At 38.9% G+C, this 27,726-nt stretch overlaps 2 protein-coding genes across 19 annotated transcripts in view; one reads left to right on the plus strand and one right to left on the minus strand.

Annotated features, from left to right (window-relative positions):
- SENP2 (SUMO specific peptidase 2) overlaps positions 1-14,695 on the plus strand; it is a 28,072-nt gene extending 13,377 nt beyond the window's left edge. The window contains exons 9-17 of one of the 2 annotated variants that reach the window (XM_070753121.1): positions 264-309; positions 2,907-2,961; positions 4,948-5,112; positions 5,383-5,514; positions 7,229-7,432; positions 7,530-7,609; positions 7,833-7,917; positions 10,859-10,954; positions 13,831-14,695. In XM_070753121.1, coding sequence (XP_070609222.1) covers positions 264-309; positions 2,907-2,961; positions 4,948-5,112; positions 5,383-5,514; positions 7,229-7,432; positions 7,530-7,609; positions 7,833-7,917; positions 10,859-10,954; positions 13,831-13,893 — 926 coding nt within the window. In that variant the 3' untranslated portion in view covers positions 13,894-14,695. The remainder of the gene's footprint in view (positions 1-263; positions 310-2,906; positions 2,962-4,947; positions 5,113-5,382; positions 5,515-7,228; positions 7,433-7,529; positions 7,610-7,832; positions 7,918-10,858; positions 10,955-13,830) is intronic. The other variant, XM_070753122.1, reaches the window with a different exon arrangement.
- A 3,975-nt stretch (positions 14,696-18,670) lies between these two features.
- Positions 18,671-27,726, minus strand: part of IGF2BP2 (insulin like growth factor 2 mRNA binding protein 2) — an 81,242-nt gene continuing 72,186 nt past the window's right edge. For all 17 annotated transcript variants that reach the window (XM_070753120.1, XM_070753117.1, XM_070753119.1 and 14 more), the window contains 5 exons: positions 27,136-27,252; positions 23,952-24,026; positions 21,067-21,198; positions 20,749-20,862; positions 18,671-20,111 (listed from right to left, as the gene is read on the minus strand). In XM_070753120.1, coding sequence (XP_070609221.1) covers positions 20,016-20,111; positions 20,749-20,862; positions 21,067-21,198; positions 23,952-24,026; positions 27,136-27,252 — 534 coding nt within the window. In that variant the 3' untranslated portion in view covers positions 18,671-20,015. The remainder of the gene's footprint in view (positions 20,112-20,748; positions 20,863-21,066; positions 21,199-23,951; positions 24,027-27,135; positions 27,253-27,726) is intronic.

Below are 27,726 nucleotides of genomic sequence, written 5' to 3' on the forward strand. Positions count from 1 at the left end.
AGTTTACAAAGGAATGTGAACTCAGCAGGGTGTTTTCATTATCAGCTGATCACATAAATTAAAATTGCTTCCTATTTATAGGGAATGGGTTTTTGATTTGCATAAATAACTGAATTCTTCTTTAAATAGCTTTTTTTAAGGCTAATTACTAACAACTGAAAGAATACGTCTGTAAAATGTATGAGACAACCAATGCTCCTTTAAAATATCACCAATGTGTAGGGAGGGTAACTAAGTTATGTTTATTATATTCTTTCTTTAAGGAATCAAAAATTTTGGTCACTTGGGCTCTAAAAATGATATGAGCGGGTAAGTGAAAATTCATTGGTTTATAATTTGTGGGTTTAAAAGGAGATTAGAAGCTAATAAATATTTGCATCAGGTTTTGTTTTTCTACTTTTCTTAGTAGTGTCCTTTAGCATCAAGTGTCATAAGTGGAAGAAAAAAGCACTCATATCTAAATAGTGCTACTGTGTGCCTTTATTCTGTATATCATCTTTTGGCATCTCTTTGTACCATGAGCCGGGGCCATTTGTGCTATAGATAGAGATATACCAGTTCAGATTGAAGCAAATTTGAAATTGGATGTTACATATTAGCTTTAGTACAAACTTACAAAACATAAAATTTGAAAAGACAAAATGAAATCAATATTTTTCTGTATTTTGAAAATATAGTGGATGCGTAAAGGATGTAGTATAATTTTTAAACATTTCATTTGATAATGCTGTTCTGGAACTTTTCCAGTGAAAGGCACAGTACTGTAATTCAATGTTTTTAAATTCTAGAGGTATCTTTAGTACTATGGCTTAACATTGACATCTGAGCTTTACCTGAGTTCTTTTAATAGATAAAGAGATTCTGGTTAAACAAAAAGCACACAAATAATGTTCTGTGTTACAACTTTTCTGAACACATTATCTTTATTAATATATAAATATAAATAAATAGTTTTATAAGTTTTATATTAAATAACCGGTGGCACTTCCTTTAATAGCATTGGTTCCACCTAACATTTTTGGTTCCTGATCAGACCTGCACATGAGCATGCAAAAGTTTATTTTGGTTCAATCTTTCTTACAAAATTGCTTTAACTTTTGATATCTTGCATGAACTGTTTGCTTCATTATGCCATGAAGTTCTGTTGGATTAAGTTCAGGGCTTTGTTTCATCCATTTCAAAGTACAGAATTTTTCTACTTTAGCTCTTCTGTTATAAATGTACTTTCTCTGTTTAGGATCATTGTTGTGTTTTGAACCCAATTCATTTAAAATTCAACTCACAGGCAGATACCCTGACATCCTCTAGTAGAATTGGCTAGTAAATTATATTGTTCCCTCAATGAATCCATTGTTCCCTCAATGAGAGCAAGGTTTCTGGATCCTGAGGCTGCAAAGCAGCTACAAACCATACTATTTCCCCAGCTATGCTCCAGAGCTGGAGTTAAGTTATTTTGTTGGAATGAAAGATTTGATTCTCTTCTAATGTCATATTTCTCTTTAATGCATAGAAGTTCTACTTTCAGCTGATATGCAGAATCAATTTTTTGTTGCAAAACTCCTTTTCAAACTTAAGATGGGCAGGCATGTGCTTTCTGATAGTAGTGATTTCCTCCTTGATATACTCCTGTAAATATTCCAGTCACCTCTTGAAAAAGCAGATTTGGGTTTACTTCTGCTTAGTGTTTTATAAATTTATGACTGCTGGCATCAGGCTATAGAGGAATGGCCTGTAGATTTTTGCTGTTACCCTGCATTCTTTGCAGCCTTTTGGAATATTATATGCCTTGCTCTTGTGGTCAGTTTCGTTGGACAATTATTACTGGGAATTAATCACAGTGTGCGTTTTCTCCATTTTTACATTTTTCTGCCTGACAATTTTTTAAGCCTCCAATTCTAATGAGCATTGACAACTATTTTTCAAGTTCTGTGAGTCTCTCTGGATCAAGACATCATTCACTTCCATAAGTCTGTGTCATGAAGAGCAGACTCAAATAAAATGAGTATTGGCGTAGTGTGTTCAGTAGATCATGACAGGGTATTGTGTTTTGGTTTTTAATCAGGATATATTTTGGTTTAAAAACTAGATAGTCTAAGATCAGTCATTTAAACTCAAGCCCCGAGGGCTGGATCTGTCCCGTGGGATGCATAGATCTGGCCTGCAATACTTCTGCCAGCGAAAATGGAGCTCTGTTTTCACTGTCAGAAGGTTGCAGCTGAAAACGGAGCTTGTGTGAGCTCTGTTTTTGCTGGCAGAGGGTTGTAGGAGGTGGTCGCAGCCAAAAACCGAGCTTGCGAGGGCCATAGGTAAACCTCCTAAGCTCCATTTTCACTAGCAGTGGGTTGTAGGACATTGTTGCAGACAAAAATGAAGCTTGGAAGTCTGTTTTCACTTGCAAAGTGTTCAGGCCACCTCAGGTGCCCCCGACATGAGTGATGTTGAGCTGACCACACCTACTCTGGCCATGCCCCCTGACCCTACCCACCCCCCCCCAGCAAAAATGGAGGTCTCATCTCATTTATAAAGCCTAGTCTTGCAGAATCATAAATAATTTTAACGTGCTAGCAGGCTTTCGTACTACTTACCATGTTTACAGATTTTAAATATTGAACCAAATTTTTAAACCTAGATCCTTTTTTTTATATGGTTGTAGTGATTTTCTAATACTTCAGCAGTAACATTTTTGTGTGAAAGTATGAGCCAATGAACAAGGTATAATTTAGTTTTCCTTCATTCTTTGTATTCCGCTTCATTCTTTTGTATTCCACTATAATTGACATTTATAGGGTTATTCCGAAGGACTGCATTAGCTTAGTAGATATAAAATGCTTGTAAAATTCTTTCTGATTATAAGTGTTTCTTTTGTAATATTTCCAGTAACCTCTTTGTTTCTCTGTTTCTATCAGATCAATAACACTAGCAAAAAGAACCACAGAAAATGAATTCAAACAGAAAAAAGAGGTGAGATGTATTCTTTATTGTGACACTTTTGTCTCTTTTTCTCTTAAATTTTATTAATAATTACTTCGGAATTCAATTCAATTTGTAGACAATGTAATGTCATTAAAATAATTACAAGAAATGAAATACATTACAATGATGCTGCTTAGAATGCCATCATTAATTTTCAAAAACCATTCAGGCTAGTCGTCTGAAATTTTTCAACCAAGTATTTTTCTTGCACTTCGGGATCTTAACTTTTCCTTTTTAATCATTTTCCTAACAATAATAATAACGAGCACATAGAATAGAAAGCTTGTAGTCCCAAATCTCCTCTTTTAGAATGCCTCTGAGTTTTCTCAGCCTGGCCTATCTTCTGTTTTAGGATAGTGACTTAATAAATCCTGCTGCCATTACCTTCTAAAGTAGCCTCATATGGTATCCTAGATCCTATCCCTGATGTATCAGAAGGAGAGGACTATCACACCCCATGCTGTGTTAAATGTGTTAAAAACAACCGCTTTTCTCCCTCCTTGGGAAATAGAACAGTGTCGCCAGAGATTTTAAAAAATCAAACTTATTTAAAAATATGAAGACTTCTTCCTATTTAAATATTAAAATGTAAATATTAACTTTGAGAAAGACAAATTACAAAGGTCTCAAATCATAATGATACTACTGAGAATTTAAGTAAAAAGGAACGATTCTCCTCAAAATCCAGCACACTAGACAAATTCCTAATGCCAGTAGTTTGCTGTATAAAGAGATGAGATAAAAGATTTCAAAATTAAAGTTACTAGTTTGAAGAAAATCCTAAAAGAGGATTTCCCTCCCCCGCCTGAGGATCCCGGTTTAAGTATTAAAAAAACCCAATTTGTTGTGTAGAATTGTGTGGAGATAGCCTTGAAGATGGAATTCAATTACTTAAATATTAGCTTAGCCCAAATAGAGGGGATGGAACAAGGGAAAAAAATTCAAGATTGCCGTAGCTTTATTCTATTTAGTATAAGAGAGGGGAGAGAGAGAGAGAGAGAGAGAATCCTCCTTTTTAAAAGTTTACTGTAGTTTATAAGCCAAAAGAGTTTACTGTGGGAAAAAGATAGTTTCTGAATGATCCTTTTTTTTGCCAGTCTGATTGGAAAGGGATTTCCTAGTTTGTTGTTTTATAAAAAAGCTTTTGATGAGATTCTTTCGTCTTTGGAAGGATTCCTTTCTGTTGTGGTTAGTTCTGGGCCAGCTCCTGCCCCAAGGACTGTGGGGGTGGATGTGGGTGAATCCTCCCAGTGTCAGAGGCCTGTTTTACTGCCGACTGCTTCGGGCAGTGACGTATCCTCGGAAACATGGAGTGACTGTGAAATGGAACCCTCAGAGGGGGGCCTGGCAGGCAGCCCATTAGGAAGCAATGCATCATCCTCTTTATCTTCACTGGACTCTGATGACGAAACATTTATTGACGTACGTAGACGAAGAGCCTTGAATAGGAAAGAGCAGCTATGGAGGTATTACAAAAGATAAGAGAGTTCACCTGTGGTTGGGTGCTGTTAAAAGGGCAGCGTGCCGGTCTCTCAGTGTGGAAGATTATCTGTTTGTGATTGTGGATCTGCCTTGACTCTTTGGATTCTCCAAGGACTCTGTGCTTTGATATCTGGACTCTGAACATAAATCATAGTTAACCGTTTGACTTAAACAAAGTCTGAAGGAGAGCAGCTGTGACGACTTCACAGCTACTGGTTAATTGCTTTGAGTTTGGTTTTTTTGTTTTGTTATTTCACTGCCTTCAAGTCTGTTTGTTTTACAAGTGAGCCCTTTGCCTACAAAAAGAGGATTTTGCTTCTATTTTTCTGTGGATAAAGAAAGTATTGTGGACATCTCCTGTGTGTGTGTCTATTTTGGTTACTTTTGCATTTAATTAGAGGCTCATGCCAAGAGCCGGCAGAACACCTTTCCATGAACAATTCACTTACAGGCTTTGATTTGGCAGTTTCTTTTTTTCCATTTTCTTTATAGAGGTCCGTGCAGCCTTTAATGGGAAATGATCTATCAGAAGAAGTATCGCTTAGATTAAGCCTGGTCCAGAAAGAATCGTCATGCAGAAGACGTTCTCTGGTTGAAATAAGAGAAAAGTATCTGAGTTTGGAAAAAGCTACAGAGTGCTTCCCTGAGTTTACAAAGGTAGTCATTAAAGGACTAAGTTTACCTGAAATTAGCTCCAGATATGTTCTGTTTTTATTGTCCCCAGTACAGGAATGTAACTTATTTCAAGAAATAGTCATTCAAATTAGATTATACCGAAACTGTTATTTTCAGTATTAAGTATATTTGTCTTTACTTTTTTCTAAAGTAAAACTAAATATGTTGTTCCTACCCTCACTTCACTTCTTCAAAATGTCTAAGTTTAATATTAACTGTTTATGACCTTCATATTATAAAATGTTCTTTCAGAATATGGAGAAAGAGATAGCAAATGCTCTCAGCTGCGGTCAAGATGATGAAATTTTGACTAGCGCCTTCAAGCTGAATGTTACGCGAAGAGACATTCAAACGTTAAAAAACCAGCAGTGGCTCAATGATGTGGTAAAATAATTTTACTCATTAGTAGCTAAAGTTAAATTAGTTCTTTGTTGTAGAAATAACTGTAGCGCCCTTTCACAGGTTTGGAAAGCTTCTGTGTTAGCAAAAACTTCAGAAGAGAAGGATTTAAGGGTGGTGATTTCTGACAGTCTCAAAATGGGTGAGCAGTGTGGTCGGTCAGTAGGAAAAGCAAGTAGGATGCTTGGCTGCATAGCTAGAGGTATAACAAGCAGGAAGAGGGAGATTGTGATCCCCTTATATAGAGCACTGGTGAGACCACATTTGGAATACTGTGTTCAGTTCTGGAGACCTCGCCTACAAAAAGATATTGACAAAATTGAACGGGTCCAAAGACGGGCTACAAGAATGGTGGAAAGTCTTAAGCATAAAACGTATCAGGAAAGACTTCATGAACTCAATCTGTATAGTCTGGAGGACAGAAGGAAAAGGGGGAACATGATCGAAACATTTAAATATGTTAAAGGATTAAATAAGGTTCAGGAGGGAAGTGTTTTTAATAGGAAAGTGAACACAAGAACAATGGGACACAATCTGAAGTTAGTTGGGGGAAAGATCAAAAGCAACATGAGGAAATATTATTTCACTGAAAGAGTAGTAGATCCTTGGAACAAACTTCCAGCAGACGTGGTTGGTAAATCCACAGTAACTGAATTTAAACATGCCTGGGATAAACATATATCCATTGTAAGATAAAATACAGGAAATAGTATAAGGGCAGACTAGATGGACCATGAGGTCTTTTTCTGCCGTCAGTCTTCTATGTTTCTATGTTTCTGATACTACTGAAAGAATAGTAGATGCTTGGAACAAACTTCCAGCAGATGTCGTTGGTAAATCTGCAGTAACTGAATTTAAACATGCCTGGGATAAACATGTATCCATCCTAAGATAAAGTACAGGAAATAGTATAAGGGCAGACTAGAAAGATCATGAGGTCTTTTTCTGCCGTCAATCTTCTATGTTTCTATGTTTCTATTTAGAGGCCCAAATTGACCATCAGACCAGTATTGCAAAATGTTGACTGAGGTCATCTCAGTCCCTTTCTGCTTTTAATTCCCCTCATAAGAGACAGATGGAAAGGGCAGCACAGTACCACTTCATCCGCTTCATGACGGTTTGTCCAGTGTGCATCTTCTTCCTAAATAAGGAAAACATGGTTGTTTTTTAAGCAGGTTTCATCACACCTTATTCAGGGCAGGTGGGAACTGGAACAGGCCTCTGAACTGGATTAGTTCCCTTTTTTGCCTTATTGAATTGTAACTTCCTGAGCCTTTTGTTACAGGAAGTTCTAATTTAGCAACCACAATCAAGATCAGCAACCTGGTCATTAAGTGAAGCAGTTGTCAAGTGGAATGGAACCATAGCTTTGCTTCTGATTTTACTTCGATATTTCTTTATAGGCATGTCAAGGTCATAAATGTGATGATTAGTCACATGGTTACTTTTTCTCACTGTATGATTGCAAATGATCACTATACAAGGCAGTCATTAAATGAGGACTGCCTGTACACTATTTCAAGTGTACTAATAAAAATATTTAAGAATAGAAATGTTGCAAAAAAAGGCTTTATGGCAATATCTATAAAAATAGGCCTGAGAATTAGTTGCATTTTATTAATACATTTGAAATACTAGATGTATGCTTATGTTTGTCTGTATTTCGTCCTCTTATCTTGTCTCTTCTGTTTGATTATAGGTCATTAATTTCTATATGAATCTTCTGGTTGAGAGAAATAAAATACAAAGATTTCCAGTACTTTACGCTTTCAGTACTTTCTTCTATTCCAAGCTAAGTTCAATGGGTTATAATGCAGTAAAAAGATGGACCAAAGAAGTTGACTTATTCCAGCATGACATAATCTTGGTGCCTATTCATATCAGACTACATTGGGCATTAGTGGTAAATACATTTTGGCTTTTCTGAAATTCTTTGGGTGATGAGTATATAATGTGACGGTTGCCAGCCAGATTCTACTAACATCTTCACTTTGTTGTAGGTTATAGATTTGAGGAGAAAAACTATCAAATATTTTGATTCAATGGGACAAAATGGCATCAGGATCTGCATGAGATTGTTGTAAGTAGACATCTAGTAGTATAAAAAATATCCCTTTTTACTTTTTTCTTTTAGATTAAAATGAATCATTATTTCTGTTGACTGCTGTAAACTTTGGGTGGATTTTTTATTCACTTTTTATGTATTAAAAATACACCATGTAAAACTTTATTACCCCTGAAGAGTGATGATCTTAACTTTTGGGGGAAATGTTATCACTGTTTGTTATGATTATATTGAACAGACAATATCTGCAAGAGGAAAGTAAAGCAAAGAAAAACCTGGATATTAATGTTTCGTCTTGGATACTTTACAGCATGAAGCCTCACGTATGTACAACTGCTCCTCCGCCTTTTTTTTTCTGTGCATCTAAACTTCTAGAATGATCATTTCAGCAAGATTCAAGTATTAATTTAGAAATAAATGTTTTAGCTTCCACACACACCCAATTTCCCTTCTATACTAATATCAGTACTTCAGTTGTGGCTTCTTCAAACCACAGCTTCCTTATTGCACATAAAATGGGTCTGTGGTTTAAAAATACAACACATAAATAAAGCACTTCAGAGGTATGAGAAAATGTATTGGGTAAGAGAAGGTGCTCAGGTCTGATTTACTAAATCACAGATACTTAAATAGGATTATTATAGCTAAACCTGATTTAAGTGCAAAATATAGGTGCAGTGTAGTCCTATTTGTGTAGTCCCTGGATTTCCAGCATAAACCTATGCTTGTTTATTAAAAATAAAATGTCTTGTATTAGGTGAAAGTTTCTAAAACATCAAGTTATTGGTGATGTGGGTGGGTGGGTGGGTGAGGGTGATATCCCACTTTCGGCTCATACTATGTTGGGTGTTGCAGGGTTTGATGCTCTGTCTATCATCATCTATAGGATGTTTGTTTGTTTGTTTGTTCGTTCGTTCATTCATTCGGTTTTTATGCCGCCTTTCCTCCTTAGACTCAGGGCGGCTCACAACATGTTAGCAATAGCACTTTTTAACAGAGCCAGCATATAGCCTCCACAATCTGGGTCCTCAGTTTACCCACCTCGGAAGGATGGAAAGCTGAGTCAACCTTGAGCCGGTGATGAGATCTGAACCACTGACCTACAGATCTACAGTCAGCTTCAGTGGCCTGCAGTACAGCACTCTACCTGCTGCGCCACCCCAGCTCTTTGCTGAGTGAGCTCATTTGCCACCATGGGGATGAGGTATCATTAGTACTCTGAAGATTCCCAATTATTCATCTCAGCCTCTGGCAAATTCTGTGTTGCTGTGCACATGTTATCTCATTGCCTGGAAGCTATGAGAGTCTGGATTGGCAAAACAGACTTCAGCTTGAACTCTGGAAAGACTGAGTGGCTTGGGATTTGGGGACTTGCCAGTTCCAAGTTTATTCTATTTTTGTTGCTGGATGGGATTGCATTGTCCCAAAGAGATCCCATGTGTAATCTCATAGTCTTCCTGGAGTTGGGAATCATGTTTGAAGAGCAGGTGTCAGTCAAACAAACAAAAAGTATAGGACAAGGACTGGCGGAGCCGGGGGGAGGAATTAAAAGAGGGATCAGCTTAGAGTTTTTGAACTAACCCCTCTCAAATAACATTGATCCTTATCTAACACTAACTAGCTGACTGTTAAGAAGATTCATGTAAATCTTTTAGCAAATAAAAATAAGTTAATCTGAACTTTCAGATGTGGATATGGTTTTTCGGGCCTGACAGCCGTTGCACAACTTCATATTGTGTGCTACTTACACCAGTTCCAAGATCAGAGGCTCCGCTTACAAACACTTGTGTGCTAATCCACTGTAATGCCCTCTTCATGGCGCTACCTTTGAGAGTATCTGGAAACTTCAGCTGGTGCAAAATGCAGCAGTGCGGGGCAGTTATGTGTATCGCTAGAGGCGTGATGGCAAACCTTTGGCATGTGTGCCACAGGTCGCAGGCAGAGCCCTGTCTTCAGGCACGGGAGCTGTTGCCCCAGCTCAGCTCCACTGCACATGCCGCTGGCCAGGTGGTTTTTGAGTTTCTGCCACGCATGTGGGGAGGGCAGGATGCATTTGGGAGATGTGCGTGCATGCATCGGGGGCAGGGGGCAGACAGGGGAGCTGCAGGTGCATGCCCGGGGCAGGGGGAGCAAGCATAGAGGACAGAGGGAACACGGGGTTGCACACGCATTACATTATGGGTGCATGCATGTGCTTTTGGGCATGGGACAACAAAAAAGTTAGCCATCATTGCAGTGATGGCAAATCTTTTTTTCCTTGTGTGCGCTAGCATGCACGCACGAGTGCCCACACCCATAATTCAATGCCTAGAGAGGGCTTCCCCCACCCCCTGGAGGCCCTCGAGGTCAAAAATGGCCTGTACCCAACTTCTGTTGGGCCCAGTAGACTCATGTTTCACCCGCCAAAAATACCCTTCCAGAGCCTCTGTGCAAGCCAAAATTCAGTTGGCCAAGCACGCACATGCATGTTGCAGTTGAGCTAGGGCAACAGCTTATGTCCCAGCAGATATGGCTCCCTGTGGCACCTGTGCCCTAGTTTCGCCATCACTGCTCTAGAGCAATACAAGTTACACCTCTGTTCCATGTGCTTCATTAGTTACCAATTTGTTTCTGTGTCCAATTAAAGGTGCTGGTTTTGACTTTTAAAGCCCTACATAGCCTAGGTTGGGTTATCTGAGAGACTCTCTCCCTGAATGTTCCTCCAGATTCAGCAGAAGAGGCATACTTATGGGTCCCTGTATGGGAGGGCCACTTGCTTTATGGAATTGAAGCACTGAAATGAGCTGGCTATCCCTATTGATTGTCCTGAAGTCCCTCAAAATATGGTTATGCTATCAGGCCCAGAGATCCCAGGAGACCAATGAAATCATTAAGTGATTCCATCGTTATTAACATCTATTATCCTCTTTTAGACTTGGGTTTTTCATCTTTTTAATAATAATTCTTTTTATATCTTAATTCTTTTAAAAATTTATTATATGACTCCCAAAGTTACTTTTTCATGATGTCGATGGTCTGTACATTTTGAATGAATAAATAAGCATATTTTAGATTGTGCATTTTTAAAGGAATTTTCTGTTCCTTAAAGTACAGATTATTATCTCAATTTTCTGAAAGTGAGCAATCAATTTAGATGCCTGTTTAGTTGATAATCTATTATAGAATTGCTGTATTATAACCTTTTAGGTTTCTATGATCTGTAATTTAAATAAAACAAGCAAAAGTTAATAAACTTTCCTGTATATTCCCTTTTCTCAATCTTAGGAAATTCCGCAGCAATTAAATGGCAGTGACTGTGGAATGTTTACTTGCAAATTTGCAGACTTCGTCTCTAGGGATAAACCCATTGCATTTACACAGGTGAGTTGAAATACTTTAGAAAACAATTTCCGTGCTGCTCTATCTCTTGAGATAGGTATTTATTTGTTATTAGTTCTGTGGTGTGAAACAGTAGGCTGATTATTACCCCATTGAATAAGATACTCAAGCTTGGAATTGTTAATTACTTTTACTTTTGCTAAAAGATGAAACTGATTGGATTCATCTTTGTATTAGATTTTAAATAAAAAATATTTTGGCTTCCATAATGTAAAAAGGGGATGGCAAATACCACCCCCAATTGGTTCATTTCAATTTCGCTATTTTTGATACTTGTAGACAGTGTTCCCTCTAATTTTTTTTTGGGGGGGGGGGGCAGAAAAGTATAGTGTCTGAGTGGCAGTCCCTTCGGGACTGGGCGGCACAGAAATAATAAATAAATAAATAAACAAACAAACAAACAAATAAAAAACCCACCCTGTTTTGCCTCAGAGAATTTCAAAATAAAATACTGTACTGTGTGTCTATAACAGTGAGCTCATAATAGGGCAACTATCAATATCAAAATGCCACTTAAATAGTTGAGCTAGTTTCAAACTAGATTTTGATTTTCTTTCTCTCTTCCTTACTCCCATTCTTTTTCTTTCTCTTTTCCTTCCTCTCTTTTCTATCTGTTTCTCTCTCTTCCTCTCTTCCTCTCTCTCTCTCCTTCCCTCTCACTCTTTCCCTCTCGGCTTCTGGGCAGGTTTGGAAAACTCTGAGTTGATGATGATTTTTAAGTGAGCGATTGCTCACTGCTCAGCTTAGAGGGAACTATGCTTGTAGAGGTAATATCCTAAATCGGCTATTAGTTTTAAAAAAAATCTGTTGTACTGATTTACAATCTTAATAGAATGTGTATAGTGTAAATGGTTTTTACACTCTGATCACTGGCTGCCAGCAGTTTGGCAGATCGAATCTCAGTAGGCTCAAAGTTGACTCATTATTATTATTATTATTATTATTATTATTATTATTATTTATTAGATTTGTATGCCGCCCCTCTCCAAAGACTCTGCAATATTCTTACTCTCTGTAAACTGCTTAGAGAGGGCTGTAAAGCACTGTGAAGCGGTATATAAGCCTAAATGCTATTGCTAAGTGATATGATTTTACATAGCCAGAGTAATTAAAACATGAATAAAATTATAGAACAGGCAATTAAAAAGCAATAAAAATAGTAGGCTACATCTGTAAGTCTTAAAAAGTGCTGTATTTAATAATTCCCGGAATCCTAACAAAGTGGAAACTCATTAAATTTCAGACAACAGGCTATTCCATAGCATTCAGCACCACCATTTAAAAACAGTGGTCTCCTAATGTTTCAAAGAAGAGAACCAATAATAGATTTGTTTGGGAGCTTTGTAGTCAGCAAGCTGAAAGTGAGTGGAGAATGCCCTTAAGAGACTTCAGTAACAAACTTTGTAAGGCTCTAAAGGTAAAATGAGCACTTTGAATTGCATACAAGAATTAATTGGAAGCTAGTGAAGGTCCCAGAGCACAAATGTAATTACAGTGCTACCTCTACTTACGAACTTAATTCAATCTGTGACCAGGTTCTTAAGTAGAACAGTTTGTCAGAAGAAGCAGTTTTTCCCATGGGAATCAGTGTAAAAGCAAATAATGTGTGCAATTGGGGAAACCACAGGAAGGGTGGAGATCCTGTTTCCTCCTAGGAGATTCCTAGAGAGCCCCCATGGAGGCTTCTCCCCGCCTTTTCTGACCCTGTTTCCTCCTAGGAGATTCCTAGAGAGCCCCCATGGAGGCTTCTCCCTGCCTTTTCCAGTTACAGTTTTGGAGGCTTGAGTTTGTAAGTGGAAAATGGTTCTTGCGAAGAGGCAAAAAAAAATATTGAACACCCGGTTCTTATCTAAAAAAGTTTGTAAATAGAGGTGTTCTTAGGTAGAGGTACCACTGTATTCATATTGGCAAGTACCTACTAAACATCACCTACTGGTGATGTTATTGGTATGTACCTGATATCTGTTTTATTTAATCTGAGAGGGCAGTAGGTGACCTGTACTGAGCAAGTTAACAGGCTAGATGAGGGCTAAAAACTAAAACTTAATTTAACTTTGCCTAGTTGAGTGGTAATTAACCTGTTCCGGCAGTGGGAGAAGTTAAATTTCCTCCAAAATTCAAATGATCAGTTTGGATTATTCATGGATTCTATGTTATTATTGAAGGCACAAGTTGCCTCAGTGATTAGAAGCCCCAGTTATTGGCTTTGGTTAATATACCAGTAGCAGCCCATATCTGGATAGAGGAAACAACCCATTTTCTAGTTGAATTATTGTGATGTGTTGTACGTTAAGGGTACCGCCTGAAAAGAGTTTGGGACCTTCAGAGGCTAGATAAGAAGGACCTATTTTGAACTGGTATTGATTGATACAATCATGAGGTGCCAGTACCTTAATAGTTGCAAGGGCTCCCGGTCTTTTCCAGTCCCTATGCAAATATGGCGTTGACGTTTAGATATTGACTTGAAGCCAATATCTAAATGACTGTCACTTCCTAGTGCCTACCTAGAATGAACGAACATCAGGGAGAGTTTTCTAAGCTGGGCTTTGCCTTCTGTGAATGCATCTCCAAAGGAGTCTTGCTTAGTGCCCATATTTCAACAGTTAGACACATGATTTATTTTCTAGATGCTCAAATTATAGACTTGGGGCTTTACTGTTTTTTTTCTGTCTTTTGTATTCTATATCCTGGGTTAGTGATTATTATTTTTAAAGTTTATTTTATTTTGGCTTTTATATGCATGTAAGTTTGTCAGTTATTAAGAGAACATTTTTTATTAAGATAAGTAAAAATAAAATGGACAGCATACTTGTTAAATGGAAGTATCAACTATGTTAATAAGAGTTTATTTTTTGCAGTTTCACATGCCTTATTATCGGAAAAAAATGGTATGGGAGATTCTTAATCAGCAGTTGCTATGATGCCAGACCGCTGTTATGATTCATGTGCATAAAACACCATCCGGTTATACAATTGACTTATATCTACTTAAAGGCAAAGGTTCAAAATACTGTCTTGGCTAATCTCCATTTCTAGAGATGGGAGTTATCCAGAAGCATAATAGAAGCTTTTCCTTGAAGCTTTCTTTCTTCAAGTTTTCCTTCCAAGGAGAAAAAAATATGGCAGGCAGGAATCTGGCAAAGTATTTCGAAGTAGACTGGTGCTGAGTTTTTGGATGAATATGACCCTATGTGACACGAAAAGAAATATACATGTATTGCGATTTTCCAAAGAATGTCAAGTTATCTGTGATTTCAATGCCGATTGGATTCAAACTTATACTGCTTATAAGTAATGCAATTGTGGCTGTAGCTGATTTGTCCCATTAATTTTAATTGATCTACTCAAATCAAAATACAATTTGGACTTGCCCTTTGATTATAAGCCAAAAGCATGTTTTTTGAGCTTTATTTTTGAAATTTTATTGTATACTTCTGTTGGGTGGGGTATTTGGTCTGGAATCTACGACTGTATTTTGCAGGCAGTGAAAGGAGTGTGCTTATTCATAGTATGTTCCTGAGTTTATATTTTCTGGATCTTAGTGATGCTGAAAAATTGAAAATTCTGTTTGATTTGTAACAAATCCATTGTAAAAGCCCTAGGTGGGAATTATTCTTTATTTAAAACTTAAAATGTTGTATGAACTATTTATTGGTATTCTTGTAGTGTTGGATATGTGTTGAAATTTTAACTAAATTGGAAATAAACATCTAGTAAAAATGATATAATTGATTTGACTTTCATTGCCTTTTGGGTTTAGAATTGAAATAAGTATTTTCCAAGTATCATTATATTCTGCAATGTAATATGGGTGAGGACTAGCAAGATTAACGATTTTCTATTTCACAATGACAATCTTAATTCCTTTGTTACTGTCAAGCTTTTTAGGCTAAATGTTAAGATTGAGCACAATGTTAGGCTGCTCACTTTAAAGCTGAGGCACAGAAAAACAAGCTCTCTCATGCCACATAAAGAAAGCTTTCTTTTAACAAGCAACTCATCATGGAATTATGTTATAACAAATAATTGCGGGCCCATTACATACTGTTCTCGAAACCTAATTGCAACAACTTTTTTGTAAAGTAACAAACCATCATTATTGCTGCTTTCCATTGCTTCGGAAAGTACAGGTAGTCCTCCGCCTATGACCACAATTGAGCCCAGAATTTATGTTGCTAAGTGAAAAATTCGTTAAGTGAGCTTTTACTCATTTTTGTGACTTTTCTTGACATATTTGTTAAGTGACTCACTGGAGTTGTGAAATTAGTAACGCAGATGTGAAGTGAACCTGGCTCCATTGATTTTGCTTGTCAGAACTTCACAAAAGATGGTCTCATGACTCCAGGACACTGCAACTATCATAAATATGAATCTGTTGTCAAGCACCCAAATGTAAAATCACTGTAACCATAAGTGAAACATGGTCAAAAGTCACTTTTCTCAGTAGTTATAACTTTGAATGGACATTAAACGAACTGTTTTCTATTCTGCTATGCATGTTATTTCACCTCACTTATTTTATTTATTTATTTTATTATTTAGATTTGTATGCCTTATTATACACTACAGTGGACAATCAGCAAATGTTGAAGCCCTGATTTCTGTTAAACAGAGATGACAATGCAGATATATTTACAGGAAGTAATTTTATTATAAAGTAAAGCTGTGTCCTGGGCAGAATTAAGTCTTTTACTGTAGAATACATTAGAATGGAATTGTGATGTCTGTGGGCCCTTGGTTAAGATATATTCAAAGTTACATTTAAAAAAATCCTACTCTCTAGAAATTCTACTGGAGTGACTGGCACAGGCTGATCATTGCTGAATTGTGCCAGCTCTTCCATTACAGCTTAACTATCAGTTTTACACATTCAATCTAGGTGGTTGAGTATAATTTGATTGCATTTCTAGTAAGCATAATTTAAAAGCTGTGCTCCCAAATAAGGATAAATTTAACATCAGATGCTGGCATTTACTGTGAAAGGGCTTATTCAGACTATTCCATGGGAAAAAAGTATACTGATGTCAAAATGTCTTGGGTTCAAGATCAGAACACCTGCCTGAATGTAGAGAGCAGTTAGCCCCAACAGCTGCAGAAGAGCAAGGAAGATTTTTTTCATTCTCTGCTCCATCTTTGTAGTTGTTGATACATTGCAGATGCTTCTGGACAGGATAACAAACCTCTTCTCCTGCGTACTGCTTGGAGTATCCAAGCATGGGTTAACTTCTTGTCTGTTAAGAGAGGGACTGAGTAAGAAATATTTGGCCATGCCTCCTTGGCCCCCATTGAGGCTGTTGTTTTACTCAGTTGAGCCAAGAGGGACACAAAATATATTTCTCTACTCAGTTTTGGACAACAGGTAAGGAATTTCCTTGGAGTTTCAAGGTTTATAGGTTTTAATGTTTGTATTTATCAGGAAATGAGGTGTGTGCATGGGAAGCCTCCCTGCTGCCCTGGAGCTTGTATTGAGGAGACAGAAATGGATTAAATCCACCTCCATATTGTGAGGTTTGTCTGAACTCTTTATGGTTTGCAGGAGTGCTTGTCTGAGATTGTGGCGGGCCCCCGTTTTTGTGTTGGCCAGCGATGAATTAGGGTTCCCACTCATGTGGCCTTGTGGCTGAAGCACTAAATTTTAAATTGCCAGGAGCACTTGTCAGAGAATCTGCCAAGGCTCTGGTGGTTTTGGACATGATTGGGATCGATCCGCTGCGGGTCCAATCCATGTTACTTTGGAATTGGACCGAATTTTGTGCTGCCTTATCGAGAGTGCTTGTCCGGGGCTCCAGCAAGCCTTCGGAACTACTTGCAAGAGTCCGTCAGCTGTGAGTCGGGCCTCCCGCTCAGGTGATCTTGGCTCCATTGTGCTTTGCTGCTTGTGATGCGTCTGTAGGGCTTCCTGTCCGGGTTTCCTGGTGAGGCTCCCTAGTATAGTGGCAGGAAGTTTTTTGTGAGTCAGGGCTGCTGCTCACATGGTTCCCTTTTGCCGTTAGCGATTCTGCTGCCAAGGGAACAGCTGTGTGTGGGGAGCCCCCAGCCTCCACCTTTTGAGCGACTAACAGCCTCTGCCTGACAATCCAACAGGGCTTGTTTAGATGAAGCACAGCAATTAGCGGGGAATCAATCGATCACATGATTTGCGTTGGCAGACTTGGTGCCAAGAGAACTCACTTGATTGGACCAGGTGCTACTAGGTACCAGTGAGTCGGCGGATCACATGTGTTTCTGTTCCCTTGCTAGTCTTTTCCATGAAAGCATTAAAAGTTAGCCCTCTTGTCAGATGGGGTGGACAATCCTGCAGCAATACAATTGGAGCCCAGCATATTGTCTCCTCTGAGGTGGCCCTACAGGGCAGATCGCAATTGGCAGCCTTTAGGTTTCATTAGCAGCAAGAAGCAGGCAGGCAATGAGCTGGAGGCTTTGTTGAGAGAATACGCCCTCTGTTAATGTGTGACGGTCTTTCTTGGACCCAGAATAACGAGATTTGAGAATGAGCCAATATAGAATTATTAACCTTTGGCTCTGCTTCATTTATAAGCCGCTCCCAATAGGACCAGGTTTAGTTCTACAGAGGAAAACAAGTCTTTCAAAATGCCCAGTTAATTCGTTAAAACAGGCTCTCAAATTTTCCAAACTCTCAAACACTCCCTAACCCACAACCCACTAAAATAAATGATAATGGACAAATGTGACCATCCATGAATAAAATAGATTATTTCACAGTGATTTCACTGTGACAGCTGGGCAGAAAAACCTCATTTCTTGCTTTCAGTGATTATATTTTATTTCTATATAACAAGTTCTCCAACTTTGTGATTCTGCAACTGCCTGCTTGTAGCTTCACAAAAGCTGAGGTGGTTTTTGACAATGTTCTCTGACTTTGTTTTCAAAAGCTTGATCAAATTTTAAAAGCAACTATGACCTAAATTAACTGATATCCAAGTGTCCTGACCAACTGTGGAGAACTTCTGCAGTAAGGTATTAGCTCTCTGTAAACTTTAGCTTAGAAAATATTTTTTTCTTATCATAGTAAATAGCCAGATATACTCTCACACAAAACGTTTTAAGTTTTCGGATCATCTTGGTTTATGTCTTTCATTTTACATGTAAAAGGCTTTCTTAAATGTCTCCTGAAAAGATGAAAAATATGTTTTTGAAGCCCACAGTAGTGGTATCTTTCTTTGTTAAAAAGACCCTCCCTTCAGTGTATGCCTTCAAACAATGGCTGGACACAATAAACTGGGAAGGATACTTTAAATTGGATTGTTGCACTGATATGTTGACTTTATGGCTGAAACAGTGTCCGATTTGATGTTGCCACTGTAATTTTAATGAATCAGCACCAGGTACTTGCACAAAACACACCTTTGTTTCTGTTCCACCCACTGACCTCACAAGACCAGAAAAGGTCCTCTAATTAAAAGCACGGGAAGATATAGATTAGAGAGAGGAAGGTTTGCGCCCCATCAATTTTCCAACTTTGTAGTTAAATAAAACTACAGGTCAGGTCTTGTTAGCTGGATGTATATTTTTTTTGCTTATTTGCTTTTCCACAGAACACTTTAAAGTAGAGAAAACCGGTGTTTCAATCTGATGGTACAATGGCATGTTCACAGAACCAGCATAACATCCGTTAGCACAGAAAAACTCCAATAAGTGTGTTTAACCTGTCAAACTCAGGAGAGTTCTGCTCCAGTGTGTCTTGCACTTCTATTTTTATTATTACTATGTTTGAAGGTTATTGACTCACATCTAGCAGAAGAATAATACAGAATAATCATCATACAGAATGATGTGTTCTTCCACCTGGCAGCTGTCTTTTGTCTAAATTTATTTCCAACTCAGTTTTATTAAAAAAATAAAAAAATGCTCCAACTCTCAGTTTTACAAGGCATACAAAATCTCAAAAAGGGGCACACAAGAGCAAGGTGCTGAGGTATGAAAACACCTGAGGTAGTTTGTTTCTTTTTTTTTCTTTTTTCTTTTTGAAAAAAAGTTTGCAATTTTCATGCCCTGGGCCAACACCCTCTTGTTCATCCCATTTTAAAAATCCATTTCCCAAAGGATTGGTGGCAGCATTCTGCATGCAAAAAGTACCAAGTGTGCTCTATTTTCCTGTAAAGCGGGGTAAAAAGTTTACCCCACCCACCCACCCTTTCAGGAAACTGATATAAAGCTTGGCATTTTGTGTGTCTGTGTGTGTATATATAACACATACACACACAGAGAGAGTGTGTGTCTGTATGTATATACACATATATACTCGTACACATGCACATGTACTTGGAGGATTGCACCCTGGTACAAAATGAGAGACTGTATGCAAAAACCAGATTGAGATCTGTGAAGCAAAGAGAAGATCACATGAGCTGGAGAAAGAAATGCATAGAGATTCCTCTGCTAACAAGACGGTATCCCTTCTGTTGGCACTTACAGGCAATCTACGATGGTGTGCTGCTATCATTAATCATCCTGAAGCCCTTCAAAGTATTGTTCACCTTTGAGTCTCATTTCAATTTTGTTCTGGCTATCCTACGTCCCCGTCCTACTTTCTGTTAGAAACCCAAAACGGACTAGCCTTTAAATTTTAGTCTAGAAAAGCTGTCTTTTTCTTTTTTTAAAAAAAATGTAATTGTTAAAAAATTAAAGACTGGAGTTAGTTCAGTTAGCTAGATTAATTCTAAAATATATTAATGCTATCTGGTGCAGCAGCTCATGCACTGTGTAAAAAAAAATGCCTTCCTAGTATGTACATACATGTACAGAAAAGTTTTGCAAAATTTCTGCCTATGTTAGTCCAACTAAAGGGATAGCGTTGTACTGTTAGAGAGGCTCCATGAGACTATGGGGTGAGAGAGGCAGTTCCTGCTGGCTGAAGCCCATCCCTTCCCACTCCCTGGGTACTGGATGTCCTCTGTAGAGCCTCAGCCTCTTGGGCAGACTTGGATGCCGTCAGTCTTTGGTTTGCTCCCTGGTCCGGTGATTCTATCAGGTGTTGGAAGGGCTACATTCATCAGTTGTTGCTGGCCAGCACCCTGCAGCCTCATTTGCTGCGCTGCGAGGCCGGGGTGCCTTGTGGATGTTTCTGTTCCTGCTGTTTCACTTGCTGGACAATTTCCCTGATCTTGCGCTGAGCAGTCTATAATAGGGAGAAACACAAGAGTACTTGTTGGTTTTTTAAAAAAGGACAAAATTGGAAAGCTGTCTCTATTGATTAGGATGTGTGTATTAATCCACTTCAGTTTGGAGAAAGCCATAAACAATGGATGGACTATGCATTTTGTTAGCAAAACACTGACATTTAGGAAAGTTGCATGATTTTCCCTGCTGTTTAGTTTAGAATTTAAACATTGCTTTAGCAGAAAATTACAATTATTTCCTGAAGAATTTATTTTCCCTAAACACCAACCTAAATCACCCAAAGTATTTTGGAATTCCTTTTAAAAATGATAAATAATATGTATGTACATACAATGTATGAAGAATGGATGGAGAGACACAGCAAATGGTGTTGCTGCAAACTAGATTTAGAGGGTTTTTTTTTTCTTTTGGCTCATCCTCAAAGAAAATTGCAATTAACAGAAGTGTCTCTGTGTGGCATTTTCAGGAGTGGGGTAGAAATTATTGATGAAGATGGGCATGAATGCTTCCATCATTCTGATTGCATATACCTAAACCTGGGAGCATGCATTTCCATAATATCCATAACATCCAAATAGCAGTTTGAAGATTGATTAGTAACTTACTGAACAAATTATTTTACAATACTACTATACCTGACTGGCAAAGAAGTGACCAATTATTTTGACAACAACTTCCTCGTTTTCATCAGGAGTTTGGTCACGTGGTACAATTACTTCTGCACTAGTTAAATTCTGTAGTTCATTCACCTATAACAGCAAGTATGCAGAAAAAAAGTTCTAATGTGATTTACTATCAAACTAACATAAAGTAAAGATGCTCTCATTTGCTTTTGATATCAAACAAGCACTTTTGGCTTAAAACTACTTTCTTATTCCAGATTTAGACTATGTACTGTATTTTATTCACCAATCATTCACTAAATCCTTCAATGTAAGATTTATCCTACTTACCGTTTTGCCACCTTTTCCTATCACCCGACCTGCTGCAGAGGAAGGCACCTTGATGTGAGCTTCAAGCTTCACTTCTTCTTTTGGACTGAAAAAGTTTTCTTCTTTCAGTTTTCCAAATATCCGTCCTTGGGCCTAAGGTAGAAATTAAATCAATGGTCTCTCTTTATTATTCATCAACCAGTAAAAGAAAGCTTTGAGAAAAAAAGATGAAATTTAATTTATAATATATATTCATGATACAAAGAATCCACTTTGGTGTTTCATGGGAAGAGAATTGTGTTTTTGAATGGCGGTTGATAAAGAGTTGAAATTACTTAAGCTACCATCTTTCAGCTGTGGCGAGGAGGGCGTTTGCCCAGGTCTGCCTGGTGCACCAGTTGCGGCCCTATTTGGACTGGGAGTCACTGCTCACAGTCACTCGTGCCCTCATCACCTCAAGGTTCGACTACTGCAATGCTCTCTACATGGGGCTTCCTTTGAAAAGTGTTTGGAAACTTCAGATCGTGCAGAATGCGGCCGCAAGAGCTATCGTGGGGCTTCCAAGATCTGCCCACGTTTTTCCAACACTCCGTGGCCTGCACTGGTTGCCGATCAGTTTCCGGTCACAATTCAAAGTGTTGGTAATGACCTATGAAGCCCTACATGGCATCGGACCAGAGTCCCTCCAGGACCACCTTCTGCTGCACGAATCCCAGCAGCCAATCAGGTCCCACAGAGTTGGCCTTCTCCAGGTCTTTTCGACTAAACAATGCCATTTGGCGGGACCCAGGGGAAGAACCTTCTCTGTGGTGGCCCTGGCCCTCTGGACTCAACTCCCCCCCGGAGATTCGAATTGCCCCTACCCTTCCCACCTTCCGCAAGATGTTGAAGACCTATCTATGTCGCCAAACATGGGGAGAATAACTATCTCTTCCCCCCCCCACCACCTTTTTTTTCCTGACTGTAATATATGAGAATGGTGTGATTGTACAGTAATGATTGCTTTTAATATCTATGGGTTTTAAATCTCGTTTTTTAACTCTTTTGGATTTGTATTTTATGTATTGTATTGTTGTTGTTGTGAACCGCCCCAAGTCTTCGGAGAGGGGCGTCATACAAATCTAATAAATCTTAAATCTTAAATCTATCTAGTATTACATCAGTGTGGGTGCTGTGTTGAGGATTTGCCCAGCTTGTGTGCAATACCAAATTTAACTATAGTAACAAAGGAAAGAACGGCCGTCGTTCTTAAAAAACCAATTTCATTTAGAAAACCCAGTCATATATTTTTTTAAAGGACACAGACCGGCTATTCTCTCCTTATCAGTTAGAAAAGTTATAATCCCATCAGATAGCTTGTAACATCTAGTATTTAAACCAAGAATGAACGGTGTGGGCGGGCGAAGGGCGGGTGGCAGCGAGGAGTTTGCGTGGGCGGTGGGGAAACTCCTTGCTGATGCCCGCTGCTCGCCCTCCCGCCAGCAAGAGGGGGAAGACCCAGGGAAGCCGCCCAGCAGCTGATCTGCCGGGCGCCATCTACGCATGCGTGCCCATAGAAAAAAGGGCACGCATGCGCAGATGGTGTTTTGACTTCCAGGTTGAAAAATCGCAAATTACCCTGTTCGCAATGGTCGGGGACGCAATAACCGGGGGATCACTGTAGTTTCGAAATGCATTTATACTCACTTAAAAATCGGGACCATGGGGAGGACTAGCAGTTGCAACTACTCGCCGTGGCCACACAATGACAAGTGTCCCTTTACTATTGGTCACACAGGCTGGAACCGCTAGTTCTTCATTATTTGAAGGTCAATAAATTCCTTAGTCTTGGTTAATTATTTTTATTTTTTAGTTTATATCCTGCCTTTTCTTCAGAGCTGAAGATAGCTGACATGGGATCTTCCTTTGTTTTATCCTTACAAAAACAACCCTATAATGTAAGTCTACGGAGAGGGGCGGCATACAAATTCTCGCCGCTTTCGAGCTGAGTCCTGAAGCGAATTCGCTTCAGGACTCAGCTCGAAAGCGGCGAGAGCGAGCGCGGACAAGCCGTTCGCTGGCGCTAGCTCTCGCCGCTTTCGAGCTGAGTCCTGAAGCGAATTCGCTTCAGGACTCAGCTCGAAAGCGGCGAGAGCGAGCGCGGACAAGCCGTTCGCTGGCGCTAGCTCTCGCCGCTTTCGAGCTGAGTCCTGAAGCGAATTCGCTTCAGGACTCAGCTCGAAAGCGGCGAGAGCGAGCGCCAGCGAACGGCTTGTCCGCCGCCTGCCTGCCCGCTAGCGAGGAGCCGAAGATTGGGGGCGGTGCGGCTGTTTTAAAACATCGCCACCGGCATGGGGGGCTTGCCAGCACCCCCCGGACCCCCAACCCGGGTTTGGGGGGCTGCTAGGAAGCCCCCCATGCCGGCGGCGACGTTTTAAAACAGCCGCGCCGCCCCCAATCTTCGGCTCCTCGCTAGCGCTGCGGAAGTTAAAAACACCATCTGCACATGCGCAGATGGTGTTTTTACTTCCGCAGCGCTACTTCGCGAAAACCCGCTCGTTGCGGGGGGTCCTGGAACGGAACCCTCGCAACGAGCGGGGGATCACTGTATATTATTAACTCTATGTATAATATGTACTATGCTAGAGTGTCATTTTGTGTCATTTTGGTTGGTGGTGTGCCCCAGGATTTTGTAAATGTAAAAAATGTGCCACAACTCAAAAAAAGGTTGAAAATCACTGCCCTATAACACTGGGGTGAGCATTGCCTGAGTCCATATCCTTATAACACTGGAGTAAGCAGCAGTAAAAATGGTAGAGTGCTTGGTCTGCAGCATATCCATCCACTTGAACAGCTGCTGCCCACATCATTTCAGTAGTTGGAATAAGAAGTAGGCAACTCCCTTGCTTTTCATGATCAACACTGACCTTGAATTGTGCTTCTGGGGGCCCTGTAATTATAACCATCCTCTCGCTGGCCTCTGGACTTTCAGCTGGTGCAATCTGCAAGGTACAAGGAACACAACAGCATATAACAAATTTGTTCCCCCCCCCCCCCCCAGTTTCTGATCAATGCTTCTCGATGTAATATAAAAACTAATGAAGTAGCTCTGAAGTGGATTCCATTACACTGAAAATGTATGACCATTATTGAAAATCTAGATTAGTTCTTGCGTTCATCTCTGGATTCCTTATTGTATCTAGTTTTTTAAGCAGTTTTTATTGTGTTTGATTTTGAGTAGCAATTTCAACTACAAAGGGGTGCAACTGAAAAACTGTTCTTCATTTGTAACAATACAGATTCTATTCTGTTTCTTAGAATGACCAACAACAATTTCCTTCAAAGATGGAGCCTCTTGCTCAAAATAAGGGGGAAAAGAAATTCTCCTTTCACTGGTGATAAATCATTGCTGCAGTTAACCTAGGATACCTTTTCCCAACAGTTATATTTTGGATAGCAGTGAAGTTCCTAGCCATTACCATGGGAGACTGTGGGAGTCACAATCCTGTAATAATATAGTATAGAATAATTACTATAGTATGTAATAATTACATCTGAATACTAGTTGAAGATGAATGCGAGAGAACAAAGAAATACAGGAGAGACCATTTTGCAAAAAGCAAAAGATTTCACATCAAAACACCCTGTTGGAGTTCAGCAAAGTCTCCAATTTTTTTTTCTTAAGGAAAATGTCTAATTTCTCAATTTTTACCACAGGAATGAGCTTCAGAGTGAAAAACATATTTAAAAAATAATTATTAAATTAACAATTGTTTTACACAGAATGTATTCACATATGTTCAGCGGTAGTTTTGGTGTACTGTATCATAAATTACAATCCAAAAGTCTAATTCATGGGGATTCATTCACAGATTTCTCTGATTGGTGAAACTTTACTCGTGTAATGTAGGACAAGTCAGGCCGACTTATTAGACAGTCCGAAAAGTTACTTGAGTCAGTCTCTCATAATGAATCATTTCTTAAATACTTTTCTGTATACTCATCCAGCTGTCTTTGTCTACTTCAGTTTACAGTATTTGAAGGTTGGGAGAAAACAATTTTCTTTTGAAGAGACGTCCATAGCTAAGATCTGCAGTTATTTCTCTAGAAAGGAATTCTCTTTCCTCACAAATATTTCATCTTTTTCCACTGGTAAATTATTGTTTGCAGTGGTCAGTAATTTACATTACCCAAAGGATAGGAAGGAAACAACTGTAATTCATAAAGTGAATGAAAATAAGGATTTTGTGGTTTGGTGTCAATAAGGTATAAAAGGATAACTAACCTATGGATTACATTCAATATTTGCTAACATAAATTCAGTCTATCAGTCAGATATTCTGACTATAGGTACTATTAATTTTGGGGGGAAAGCCTTCTCAGAATAATAAGTTTACTATATATGGAAACCCACTAAAAGGATTTTGGAAAGTGTTGTTATGTTAAGATAATTTTCAGATAAGAAAATAGCTTCTTTCACTACAATAGTTTACTATCCTATGTAGTGCAAAGAAGGAAGAATAAGTGAGTTATATGCGAAGTAAGTCTTCCCTGCTTTCTTAGCAGTCTTGCTTAAAATTTATCAGACAGATACGTGTGTATGCATATGCTTGGGTTTTGGAAAGAAAGAAAATGTTAGGAGAATGCCCAAAGACACAAAGAGGCAGAGAGATGCAGAAAGTAACTTGGTTTTCTTAGGCAATAGGCCTGGGAGAAGGTTGAAACATAGAAACATAGAAGACTGACGGCAGAAAAAGACCTCATGGTCCATCTAGTCTGCCCTTATACTATTTCCTGTATTTTATCTTACAATGGATATATGTTTATCCCAGGCATGTTTAAATTCAGTTACTGTGGATTTACCAACCACGTCTGCTGGAAGTTTGTTCCAAGGATCTACTACTCTTTCAGTGAAATAATATTTTCTCACGTTGCTTTTGATCTTTCCCCCAACTAACTTCAGATTGTGTCCCCTTGTTCTTGTGTTCACTTTCCTATTAAAAACACTTCCCTCCTGAACCTTATTTAACCCTTTAACATATTTAAATGTTTCGATCATGTCCCCCCTTTTCCTTCTGTCCTCCAGACTATACAGGTTGAGTTCATGAAGTCTTTCCTGATACGTTTTATGCTTAAGACCTTCCACCATTCTTGTAGCCTGATGATTTTCACCAGTTCTAGCAGGTTGGCAGCCAAGTGTAATTAACGTCCTTATTTAACTCTTAAGTAGGCATAGGGCTTGTAGAAATAGATACACATACATACAGAGAAATAGTTAAATATGAAATTCTTGAAAAGATTCACTATTTCATTGCCTGCTTACCACAAAAGTTGCAGGAAAGCAGTAGTGTGTGTGGGGGAAAGCAAATTTGTTTTTTTTAAAGGCCTCGGCAGATTACTGCTTTACTTAAAGAAAGTTTTACTGCTAAAAGAAATGTTTCTTATCTTGTTTGTTACAGCAAGAAACATCTTTGGAGGAAAGTTTTTGTGAGTAGAATGTCATGACAGTGAATCCTGGACTGGTTAGGTTCTCAGTGTAATATATTTTCATGTAGCTGAGCCCTTATATATTAAATTCATACGGAAATGTTCTGCAGGTACATACATGTAGCCCCAGAATATCACGTACTCCTTGTTCCCCAAAGATTGCCCAGCTCTTTATAAATCTGTATGAACTGGCTTTTTGGAACTCCCAGTGTCCCTTTACTATTGGTCACACAGGCTGGAACCGCTAGTTCTTCATTATTTGAAGGTCAATAAATTCCTTAGTCTTGGTTAATTATTTTTATTTTTTAGTTTATATCCTGCCTTTTCTTCAGAGCTGAAGATAGCTGACATGGGATCTTCCTTTGTTTTATCCTTACAAAAACAACCCTATAATGTAAGTCTACGGAGAGGGGCGGCATACAAATCTAATAAATAATAAAAATAAATAATAATAGTAGTAAGTTAGGCTGAGGGAGAATGATTGTCCTTCTTGGCTGATGGTGGATTTGAACCCCAATCCTAGTCCAGCACCTTCATTTTGTGATCAAAGTTCAGTATAAGACTTTGGTTCATGTGATGGAAAAACAAAACAGCAATAGAGAAAGTAGGGTGATGGTACCTTACCTTGATTGAAGCACCTGCAAATCTTGCTAGTTGCTTAATGTGTTGGCCCTTTTTTCCAATAATGGCCCCTACTGCCTGTGTTGGGATGAACAAATTCACAACTTCTTGCTCCGGCAACTGTGGATAATAAAATGAGACATTATGTACCTTGGGAGAAGACAAAGGGTTGATGGTGATTTTTGCCTCCCAATTTGGGTTATCTTGGACAGCTGAAATAATTTGCATGCAGGAACAGAGAAAAAGAAGCAGAAAAGCCAGCTTGTTAATGTCAAATATTACTGGAATGTTTAGTTGTGCTTCAACCTCACTTCATCTTGAAGAAAATTATGAAATTGTGATGAAGAAAAAAGATTATAACATGATTCCTGTATTCCTTTATCTCTCGTTCAATTGGTAATCCCACAGGAGATAAGAAGCAGACTCTCAAGATCAGCGGCCCCCCAAACTATGGCCCGCAGGCCGCATGCCGCCCGCTGAGGCCATTTATCCGGCCCGCGGGTGAGTTACACAACACAGTGTTCCATCTAATTTTCTATGAATAAAATGCGGTATTTTGTTAGTAACTAATATCAAAAAATAATAATTTTTTTT

Source organism: Erythrolamprus reginae, chromosome 5, assembly GCF_031021105.1.
Source record: "Erythrolamprus reginae isolate rEryReg1 chromosome 5, rEryReg1.hap1, whole genome shotgun sequence".
In the NCBI taxonomy this organism is placed as follows: Eukaryota; Metazoa; Chordata; class Lepidosauria; order Squamata; family Dipsadidae; genus Erythrolamprus; species Erythrolamprus reginae.